Below are 11,894 nucleotides of genomic sequence, written 5' to 3'. Positions count from 1 at the left end.
AGGTCAATAAATTACAGGCCACAGGCCAAATCTGGCCCACCACCTGTAGTTAAAAGTAAAATGTTATTGAAACACAGCCACACAATTTGTTTTCATATTATCTGTGATTGCTTTGGCATTACAAGGGCAGAGTTGCATGGTTAAAACAAAGACTTCTGCAAAGCCAAAAATATTTATTATTTGGCCCTTTATGCAACACATTTGCCAACTCCTGATCTATAATATGAGAAGAATAATATCCTGATTTGGATTTAGCAAATGAGATAATATATAAGGCAGAACTCTACAGAGTCTAGGCTCAGTAGAGTAACTATTATCATGAAACAGAGAATCAAAATCTCAACTTGATAATATTTTTGTTAGCTCTGTTTGTTTGCTTGATTTTGGTCTTTTCTATCTTTTCTCTACCTAGGCCATTCTGTCCAAAAACAAAATATGAGCCTGACTTCCTCTAACTTGGATTAAACTAATCTGCCCCTTCACCCACTGCACCTGTCTGTTTAGGCAATTTCTACGGCTCTATTCATTCAAACTCTCAGGGTTTATGTCCTATTGTTTGGAAACATTTGCTTTATATCTCAGCGATTCTACCGTAATCATACAGGAAGCCCAAAGATTCTTGCACCAATTCGTTCTCAATTTTTAATTTTTTATTTAGAAATAATAAAATAAGACATAATATATAAAAATATGTACAATCCATGGTTTGTGCAGTACAATAGGAAGACTTTAGATACAAAAAGACAGCAAACGGGAAAATAATAAGTATCACGATTGTCAAAAGCCTGGATTGTTCAACTCGCCAGAGCCCAGAGCTGAAACCCAACAGAACTAGAAAAGAAATTCTAGTTGGGAGTGGGGAGGTGACTATGCAACACTTTTTTTTTTCACCTTAACATTATAGACACAGAGTGAAAAAGAACTCACTCTACTTCTCAGAACAAGCTTTTTACCTTTACTGAGTGGCTTATAATAAAATATGGACCGACAATTGTTATTTGCAAGGCGAACATGATTTGGGGGGTAGAGCTCATCGAATAAACATCAAGGTTCGGGATGGGAGTTTATAGGGAAGAAAGGAAGTGAAGGGAAGAAATAATGCATTAATAGAATTAAAAAAAAAAGGTAAAACCAACTTTCTCCAGGAATTTGGAAATGACTACAGTGCTATAGTGACATCCTTAGAATGTCTGATTCAAGTATATTCTTAGAGGGATAGAAAACTATTCCTTTCTCAATAATCAAAATAGAATTCACTTTGTCTACCTCTTATCTAAAAATAGCATAACCAAGAATCTATGCCTCCTCCCAAAAATATAATGCCCATCTAGATATGGGCAAAAATTCTTTAAAAGGGAATAATTCCTAAGTAAATTCAGCGGGGGTTTGCTTGCAATAGAGAAGCAACACGTATCTGGAATAGACCCCAGATATTCACGGTGAGTCTCTTCAATTTGCATTCTAATGACATGTGTGCACTAATTAAGGAGACCCAGTCAACAAGGACAAATGTTTTGAAGGTAAAACGCAGCAAAAAATGTTGTGCATTACCTGTGTCTTGGCTCTCGACAAAAAAAAATTGCCATTTAAAGCTTGTAACTGTTAAAATACTAATAACTAGAAAAAGCTTTCAAATGAACAGTCCATGCTGAAATAAATAACAGAAGAACATAGCAATACGAACCTTATAAGGCTGGTAAATATTTGCTAAAACCATGCTAACCGGTAGCATATAGGTACTAGCTCTCAGAAATTGCTGCACTGAAATTATACTTTCTATGGCAATTTTTCTCCTTTACAGACTTCTATTTACATTTGGCTTTAAATATGAAAATATCTGATAAACTTTATAAAATGTACACTTTAAAAACATAGCTTCTGCAAAATTTTCTTGAAAAAAAAAAACAAACCTGTGCACCAGAAATTTTAGATTTTTTTTTTCTTTTTCAGAAAGAAGTTGAAAGATTTCCCTCCCTCATTCTTGCCCCCATACCCAACCCCTTTCAAATATCTCAAGTCTTTTGAAATGGCAGCACTGTGTGTGTTTGGGAGGAGACTTCTCTCTGGTCACCCCCATTCTCCACTTTATCTTCAATTAATTTACATATCACTGAATACTCTTTGGTTTGATTATTTTCTTTTGCAAAATATTGAAATAGCAGCAGCTGAAGCCCTCGATATCCTCTCACTGTCAACGGCCAAATGGTTGCCTCTTCAATTCTCTTGTCTACTCAGTCCCAATTCCTCCAACTCTCTAATCAACTTCCCAAACCTGCCTTTAAATGTGGATTTAACAGAGCATCCACTTGCTTGACATCTCTATCTTGGATTCAATGAAAATAACGCCACAGCTTTCAAACCCAGTGACTTTGAAGGCTGAGAACAGCAGAAACTGTCATATTATTGCAGGCACCTCATTCAGACATGGCTGTTCAAGAACCAGAGACCATCACAAACATCAAGTTAACAAAATACAGGATTCTAGAACAAGCTGTTTTTTAATGGCATACAGGGATATAATACCATAAGAGAGTTGACTTTGAGACTCCAATTAAAAAGAAAAGTCAGCAACGCCAGAATTCACCAATAAAGAACTTTAAACCAAAAAAGAGCTCCATTATTGAGCCAAGGTGGGGAAAAAAAAATGTTTCTAGCAAGTAAGACAGCCAGACAGGAGAGGCTTCTGGAAAAGAATGTGTCCTTATTACCTGCTTTAGGGCTCCACAGGAGACAAAGATCAGCTCAGATTCAATCATGAGTGTGCATTCATAAAGGGGAAATAACACTTTTAGACCATTATCTCCTTTACTTGTGATTGTGTTATATTTTTTATGGCCTGTTGGCCCTAAAATACTGAGACATTTTCACTCCTACCCGCTACCATTAAAAAAAGCAACTTTTCTCTCCCTCCTGAATACTGGAGCTGATGTCTACATCAAAGTGGCTTGTCCACATCTCACTGCCTCCCGACTTTGGCACCTGCATCCCATACAGACACTGTAGGCCTCACTTCAGACAGACTGATCAAAATAACCAGCCTAGAGGCCAGGTGTGGCATCTTTCGAAGGCAGCGAAGTCAGGCTGCAAATGTCCTGACAGTCAGAGCAAGGAATTCAGCTGCAGGGTTTAAACCTATTTATCTTTCATGTGGGATGGCTCAGTTTTGAGGATGCCAGTAACTTCAACCTAGGTCTTATCTTGTGGAATAAATTTTGGAATGTGCAAAAAGGGAAAACCCATAAAAATCTAAGAGCACATCTCTCACCTTATGCTTTAGCCTGGCCAGCACTACCTCACAGGAAAGAAAAGATGTTGATATTGTGCATGTAGGTGTGCAAATTTTACTTCCTCTTTCTTCTTCCTCCTGTAATACGAAAGTTACATGAAAGAAAACAATTTAAAAAGCACTACACTTACTACACTCTTGAGTATGATGTTCTGTTTTCTGAATAAGGTGCAAAAGGAGAGGGCAGTTCAAGGTCTTGCTGAGGTTCCAAGTTATTGTCTCTTGATTTCAAGGCAGCCGTAGGGCTTTCTTTCCTTTTTAGTATAAGCTCCACTGTGCAAAAATGTGCATTATCTTTGGTATTTATTTTAGGTAGTCTAACTTAAAATTTGAGATAACCCACTAACATCATGGAGGAAAAAAAAAATAACAAACCAACCCAGAGGCTACCATTTGGCTAGTGTTACATAATGCCCTTATGTAACCAAAGAGAGAGAAAGAGAGAGAGGAAAAAAATCAATTCTAGCAAACAAATTACTGGCCTCAAAAAATCAGGCTCTCATTTTTGGCAGCTAATAGCCAAACACTTGCCACTTTGAAGCACATATCATGAGCTTTCAACAAAGTTCAACACTGACTTTTAAATTACACAAAACAAAAACTACACTGCAACAAAAATACAATTTGTGTTCATGTAGTTAGCAGCTTTTCAAAAATTAAGGCAGAGTCTTGCCTTTGTTATGCCATTAAAAACATTCTTGTTCCCTAAAGAGAAGCATTCTGGATAAGTCAAACACCCAACCAAGGCTTGCCTGCAAGTTCAAGTTTTGTAAAAACACAAAACAAAACATAAAAACCCCATAACTTATTCTACAACATGTATGTGCCATCGGGTCACAGGGAGGCATGTTAAGTGCTTTATATTAACCTTCGAGCTTACAGTCTTTCTTTGAAACCACTGTGTAGCCTCAGTCCCTCGTGGTCACTTGCCTTGACCCATCTCTTCGCCAGTACCGTCGTCTGAATAGCTGTTTGGGGCCTTTGACCAACAGACTGTGTTTTAAAGCAAATATTCCGGAGAAGGAATCAGTCAGTCATATCTCTGATTCTCGCCGTAAGGGCCTGGGCTCTAGAGGTACACTTGCCTGGTTGTGAAGGTCTATGTCAGGGGGTGTGTCCGTACTAGTACTTTCTGGAACTCCATTTTCACTGTCATCTTCCTCTTTGCTTGTGAGGGCAACTTCATTTTCATAACAAAATGAATTAGCATTTGAGAGGATATATTTCTTTTCTGCTAAGTCTCTGGCACTACAAAGGGGAGTATTGGGTACTTCATAAGTCTTGTGGAACCTTGAATAGTCCACTTTGTAGTAGTGCTTCTCTTCAAAGAGTACAGGCTCATAGCGGTGGCCCCAAAGGATTTCATTTGCCAGGTATGAGCTACGGCACTGTGTGGTCATGGCGGTGGCTTCCACCATACCTTCCAGTATCACGACAATTTCAAAGTCTGCATTGTCAATGTCCTGTTTACTCAGATCATATAAAGGACTGTCTTCATCTATTTCATGGACTATAGTGATTGGGGACACCAGAAATATACGGTCTATTCCACTGTCAAACCCCACATTGATATCTATTTGATCCAGGGGGATGTACTCCCCTTCAGAAGTAATTCTGGATTTGAGAAGCTGTGCGCGAACATGAGCTTCCACCAGGTGGCTTTTCCGAAGATTGCCCACTCGCCACATCAAACAGAGCTTGCCATCTCTCATGGCGATCACAGCATTGTGACTGAAGACAAGAGTCTCGTTTCTCTTCTTTGGCTTTGCCATCTTCGCCATGACTGCACCAATGATAAAGGCATCAATGATGCAGCCCACAATTGACTGGAACACCACCATGAAAACAGCAATTGGGCATTCGTCCGTGACACACCTGAAGCCATAGCCTATGGTTGTCTGGGTCTCAATGGAGAAAAGGAAGGCGGCCGTGAAGCTGTTGACCTCAGACACACAGGCTTTGCTCTCTTTAGATGCATCCAGGTCCCCATGGAGCAGAGCTATCAACCAAAACACACAGCCGAAAAACAGCCATGAGAGAATGAAAGCCAAGCAGAAGATGACCAGCATCCACCGCCAGCGGATGTCCACACATGTGGTAAAGATGTCTGCGAGGTACCGTTGTCCCTTCTCACCCACGTTGATGAACTGAACGTTACAGTGGCCGTCTTTCTTCACAAAGCGGCTCCTGCACTGTTGTCGAGTGTGGACTTTACTCTTGCCGTTCCCAAAGCCATTTGCAACCGCCATGGTGGCCAACTTCATGCCGTCTTCTTCTGAAGAGACAATGCTGTAGCGGTTGGTTCGCACACTGCCCATCGCTTCTGCTGTGGACGCCAGTGCTTCTGCTTTGGAAAACAGTCTGAGTTTTTGCAAAACCCTTTGGAGAAACAGTTTTGAATGTTCAGTGAGGACACACACACAAAAAAAATAAGGAGAGATGGGGGTCTCCAGGAGCTTTGAGGTTCTACCACGGTCTGTCTACTGACATGCAGAGTTACCTCAGTAACTCAGCTGACATCCAGAGAACATGTCCTGCAAAAAAAAGAGAGATCATTCATTACAAAAGAAGTCATTATTAAAGGGTTCTACTCTCTAAGGCAACATTTGCTAGCAAGACATTGAGTCAGATATAGGTAAACATACTACGCATCGAATTATAGGGTTTTTAATTTCTTTGTACCCTAAAAAATATTTTTTATTTTATTTAAAAACATAAAGTCATTAAACATAGAAGAGTTAGTTGTTGTGACAGTCTTTCAACCAAAATTTCAGGTCCTTTTTCTCCTACTTTTTGCCAGCCATCTAGAAGATTCTATTTTACCAGTCTACTTCTCCTATCTTAGTCTCTTCTTTTGCCTTCTCTGCTTGCTAGGGTCACGAGTTATTAAGCAGAAGAAAGACTTTCTAAGTCCAAGATTTGTCACAAAGCTTTAAGAACTCAGAAGCGTCTGGAGAACATTTCTCATGAATGCAGAATATTAATATTAATTGAGCTGCAGGTGTACTATGGGAGACTATTAGAGCCCTTGACGACACGGTTGAAATTGGAAGGTACAGACTATTTTGTTGAAATGATAAAACCAAGTAGACAGCCCTTATAATCATCTGAAATGCAACCCAGTTTCTGGAAACTGTTTGGGCTTGCTCTATCACTTCGCACACTTGAAAGCAGGCACTATGCAGAAATGCCTGAGAACATCTCTGTTAGTGCAAGTGACTCTGACTTGAAGATGCAGATTTGCTCCGGGGGAAAGAGAGCGATTCTGTTGCCTAGCAATAAGAGTCTTGAAATTCTCCGGAGATGGGATTGCCATGTGTAATGACAGGCTAGGAAGTCAGCACCTTTGTGCCAAAGGACCAGGTCTTTAGCAGATTGAGATAAGGCAGGAACTCATTTCATGAGGGTCCAATCCTGTGGTTTCCCAAACAGAAACAACTTTGTAGGAGTAGACCATAAATGTCAGTCAGCTTACTTTCACTTCGAGGGCTCTCGTTTGCTGTATGTTCCCATGGAGAAGGCACTCACCTTTACTTAATGTGAACAAATAGTAGTTTTCAGTTTTCTCCTCATGCCTTATTCTCCCCTAGGTAAAAACGATCTACTTACTTTAAGTTTCCATCTTCACTCCCAAGAAACTATTTTTTCCTTGACTAACTAAGACACAGTCTGAGCTGTTTTCTTTACCAAGTACAAACTAACAAAACTAATATAGCATAGAACTAAAAAATAAAAGTGATTCTTCCCTTTTCAAACAATCCGATCTATCTCCTGTAATAAAGCGGGACAATGAAAAACAGACGGAAAGGATCAGAAATTTGTTGAAGCCCTGATAATGACTCGACTTTTTCTTTCTCCCCTGAAACCACATTAAGATGAAGCAGTTAACAGACCCAATGTCAGCCAAGCCAACAGCAAACAAATAAAGCAAATCATTGACCTTGTTTCTGCACACCCCCTTAAAGAGAAGCAAGGTGCATTGGCTTTGAAAATGCCTTGTTACTGTCTTTTTTCACTTCTCCCTCTTTATCCAAGTTATTATGCAAGAATGTGCCCCAACACATTTTTCCTGAGATTAGTCATCTGTGAAAATTGCAATGTGTGTTACATTTTGGCAGCTTTTGACATCTAAATGATGCCCGATTTGAAAGTGCCTTTGAATCACTTTATAAAAAGAAGTTACTGTGCCTTCCCAGTCTTCCACCTGCTTCAATGTTTTGTCTGCTTCCCTACGAAGTTTGTACTTGGACAAAAGAAACAAGACTCCTATTCTGCACGGTTCTAGATCCTGGACATGGAAAGAATTTTTTTAACAGTGATTTCAGCTTATTTGGCTCATATGAAATTGCCAGGCATTTCTACACAAAGACATATAGAAATAATAAAATAACATCAAATGTAGGTGTACTTTCTGAAAAAAGGGGGGAAAAGCCTCATTTCAATAGTGCTTGTATCCTTGAGTTCTGATTGATTTCAGAATCTTATATTATAAGCTGACAGCAAGAAATTCCCTTTTCATGATTCAAAACAATCATTCCATCTGAGTTACCATTAGGGAGCATGAGTAGACAGTCTCGAATTTCTTTTGACTTATTTCTGCACTCTTTCCAGATTAAAGCATAACGACCATGTGAAATCTAAAGACTGAATTATGACCTTCCAAAAATCTTGACCCCAGGACATTAGTTTGAATTCCACAAAACACACAACACCAGCTTCCTAGGAATAGCTTTCCACATTTAGAACCTTGAAAATAGCCTGTATTGAGCGACTATTATTTGTCTTATTTCCATTGCTAATGACAGAATTTGTTCCACATGCGGGAGCATCATTTAGATATTTTACCGTTTCTGCCTGGAAAGGGGGAAAAAAAGAGTTTTTTGGCAAAATGGAAACTTTTGTCACTTCAAATAGATATGCTCCAAAACAGATTTATGTGTGTATATGTATGCACACACATTATGTGTATTCAGACTTTTGTGGAGCTGATTTACATAGCAAAAATCTACAGCCTGCCACAGTTTGATAGGGTAATTGTCTTAATATTTCACTAGGAAGAATGCCCTTCCTATCAACCTGCCCGCACGCCGAGTGGTTTTAGGCATACAGAAAACTTCCTTGCCTGCTTTTTTCTCACTGAAAATCACCAATTTATGAGCACCTGGGAAAAACTTTCATTAGGAATAGGGCTTTCATGCAATTTTATTTCAGGCATATATTCAAAATAATTCTTTGAGAAACATTTGATTAAGAGTAGATGAGAACACCAAATGATCTGATTCCTTCATGGGTACAACTCAGGAGAATTGATATTTGATGAGGAACAATGTGTAAATTCTCCTTTCAGCCAAAATATTTAAGGGCTTGATGTAAATCTAATAAACACAAATAATCATTTTACTCAGGCTATATCCAATGAGGTAGAAAGTATTTCTGGGAAATGGAGAGGCTACATGTGGTGCTGTTCATGTTAAGACTATTTATAGGCTGAGCCAAAATTAAGCATAAGCGAAGGAAAAAAATAGTTCAGTGTTTCAGTCTTAGGTAGATGTTAAAGGAGAGAGAGCTATGATAAGCACAAGGTCAAGGAGGTAACGTGTATAAATGAGTGACTCGAAGTCATTTTTAGCATATAGGAACTGTTTCCAATATGGATTATAAAAACCAGAAGAATGTAATTATGAAGAATAAATGAGAATAGATTTGTCCCATAATATGCTCAGGATGTACGCTGAATAAGAAAGTTTCTAACTAAGGATAGGAAATAAGGATAGTAAAAGAGAATGTACTGGGCTGAGAGAGAGGTCTGCTAATGAGTGTTTAGAGCAGCTATTCCCCAGCTGACGCCACATAGAGCAGCCTGAGTGTGCTCTGGGCACATGTTGCTATGTGCGCATAACTGCTAGCAGGCAACCTCTTAGAAGCTCAGTAAACAGAAGGGAGGGGGAGGGGAAATGGGGGGGCATAAATAGATACCCACTGATCTATGTGAGCACTATAACATTTATACTCAACAATGCATGTAGCATCCCGCAACATTTGCAAATGCGGAAAAATATACATATTTCGTAAACAAAAACATACACTGAAAAAAAAATGTGAAACAATCCATCTGTTCAGGTAAAGATACGGTCAATCATTCAGGCTACTCAAAAGTCATACAAGGACGCTACAGCTAACCAGGATTCTACAACTGGAGAGTCTGAAGGAAGGAGAAATACTGTGTTCTTAAAAAAAAAAAAAAAAAAAAAAGCCAAAGTCACAAGAGTTTAGAACAAATACTCCTATGGATACTAATGACAGAAAAGAAAGTTTCACCAAAACATGAGGGGGAGGGGCTAAAAGCAAGGTGAAATGACCTTGACCCCAACCCTCACCCCTCCCACCATGCTTGAAGTAACATCTCTTACTCCTGAGCATGGAGATTTTTCCGGATAACGACAAACACTTGGGGTGGGGGTGGAAGTGAGCAGGAAAAAACTAGTAAGTGTACAGGTAATATACAGCAGATATACAACAGGTTAATGAGAGGCAATCTGATAGCCTATAGATTATTCATGTGATAGGAAAACAAGTGGTAAAAGACAACACGCATGCTTTGCATTCCCAAAACATGTTTTCAAATAATGCCTTATTTCCTAACAGGTAAATTCTGAGTTTATGAAAATCGCCAGGATTCACAGCCGTATCCTAGTTACCATCTTACTGATAGGCTGACCCAACACAGACATTAAACTGCCCATTTCCTATGTCTATTTTTTTTTCGGTTGTCATGATGAGTCTATGTTATGATGCAATCTTTTTGCAGAATCAAGTCGTTTTGACCACTGTGTTTCCCTGAAACCACACTGTCTTCTACTTAAACATTAATACTATTATTTCTAAGAATAATAAGTTGCTTAGGGGAGAGTGACATATGATGTGAAAGTTTTGCGATCTGCAGGCTCAAATCCAAGTCGGGCTCCCGCTCTCTTCCCCAGAAAAGCAACTTTGAGACGCTCGCTCTGTTTGGAACGCGAAGCTACACTTGAAGCAATGACAAAGGAAAAAAAAAAAAAAAAAAAAAAGACGCCAGGATCGACTAGCGCTGAGTCCCAACGTTTGCCAAGGTTTGAGACCAGTTGTCTAGACGCACGCCCCTCCTTTTTTTTTCTTTTCTTTAGAGCGAGAATCGAACACAGGCTCCCTCGCCCTTGTCTCCAAACTCACTATCTCGCTACAGCTGGTGCATTGAAAGTTATGAGCACAAACAGATGCTGCAGAGAAATCTGTTTCTATTGCTCAACTGTTCCAAGCATGTCTCAGTATTTTTAGCTCTGGGGATGTTCTGGTGCGCACACAAACTCTATAGGCATGATCTGGGAGTCCGGAGCATGAGTGAGCGCTACAGCAGCGTGACAGCTGGGCACCTCTGGAGCAGCGGGGCAGGGGAGGGTCGGGGACGGCAGCCCGAGTCCATTCCCCAGGACACACAGGCAGCGAGAGAGAAGGAGGGAAGAAAACACACAGCAGCCCTTACCTGTTGCTGGCGCAGGAGCATGGGGACATGGAGTGGAAGTGGGGGGTACAGAGGCATGTAAGATCCAGTAGTTTGTAAAAGCGAGTGAGCCAAAGCAAACCAGAATTCCTAAGACCCAGCTTGCCGGCGCCGGGGAGGGCGGCGCGCTGGCCAGGGCTCCAGTGCGCTCTGCAATATCCTGAGCTCTTTTGAGGCAGTCCGCGAGATACCGGCCAGCCTGGCCCCGCCCCCCGGCCGCTGCCGGCCAATCGCAGCGCGCCTGGCCGCGCAGCCGGCCCCGGGAACCGCGGCGGGGAGGGGAGGATGCTACACCCGCGGCCCGCGGCGCTGCCAGCGAGGAGAACCTGCCGCCGCTTCCTCCCCCTCCGCCCTCCGAGCCTGGCTGGGGAGTCCGGCCCCGGCTGGGGAGGAGGAAGTTGCGCCCCAGTTGGGACAGCAGCAGGTGGGAAGCTCCACAGCGGGGCTTTTGCGGCTGCCTAATTGCAGCCTGGCCTTGGGCAAAGCTTCTTACCCCTCTCCGAGCCCCACACTTCCCTTTCTCTCTCCCCGGTGGCAGCTGTGCTATGCTTGCTCCTCGAGAGGCCTGCGAGGTGCCAGTGCCTGGGCGAAACGTTTGCAGCCGGGGAGGATTGCATTTCAGCGCCGGCGCGTCTCCCTCTCCCCTCCTTCCCACCCAGAGCCCCACGTCCCCCGAACCCCCCGCAGAACCTGCGGTGCGCGGAGGAGCCGCGAATTAAATGCAGAAAGGGACCGGGACCGGCGCACAGAACCCCGCTGGATTTAGACGCGCTCCAGTGTTGCAACTGCATAGCCGCTTGGCTCTCTCGTCTCCCGGCTGTTGGTGAATTACTTACAAAGCGCTTAGACTTCTCTGAAGGGTGAACGACTCATTCCCTCTCGCATTGTCCGCCCTCAATCTCTTTCTCCAGCACCGCCCGGCACGCTCTGCTGATCTAAAATCAGAGCAATTACAGAGTAGTGAATTCTCTGGAACAGCAACTCCTACAGACACTCAGCTCTGCCCTCGCATCAGCGCCTCCCAGCCCTCATTCCCAGGCAAGAGCATGCAGACCATTTAAAAACCCATGT

At 41.8% G+C, this 11,894-nt stretch overlaps 1 protein-coding gene across 1 annotated transcript; it reads right to left on the bottom strand.

Annotated features, from left to right (window-relative positions):
* Window positions 1–643: 643 nt before the first annotated feature.
* On the bottom strand, window positions 644–10,954 carry KCNJ2 (potassium inwardly rectifying channel subfamily J member 2). The gene is made up of 2 exons (XM_058561452.1): window positions 10,806–10,954; window positions 644–5,820 (listed from the first exon to the last, which is right to left on the bottom strand). The coding sequence occupies exon 2, from the start codon at window positions 5,602–5,604 to the stop codon at window positions 4,321–4,323; it is 1,284 nt and encodes a 427-aa protein (XP_058417435.1). The 5' UTR covers window positions 5,605–5,820; window positions 10,806–10,954; the 3' UTR covers window positions 644–4,320.
* Window positions 10,955–11,894: the final 940 nt, after the last annotated feature.

The sequence above is a fragment of the Diceros bicornis genome, chromosome 18 (assembly GCF_020826845.1).
Source record: "Diceros bicornis minor isolate mBicDic1 chromosome 18, mDicBic1.mat.cur, whole genome shotgun sequence".
Classification (NCBI taxonomy): Eukaryota; Metazoa; Chordata; class Mammalia; order Perissodactyla; family Rhinocerotidae; genus Diceros; species Diceros bicornis.
This window is presented reverse-complemented; position numbering and strand designations above follow the sequence as displayed.

Excerpts from the sequence above, each read along its gene's own strand:
- KCNJ2 (XM_058561452.1), bottom strand. The coding sequence starts at position 5,604 with ATGGGCAGTGTGCGAACCAACCGCTACAGCATTGTCTCTTCAGAAGAA.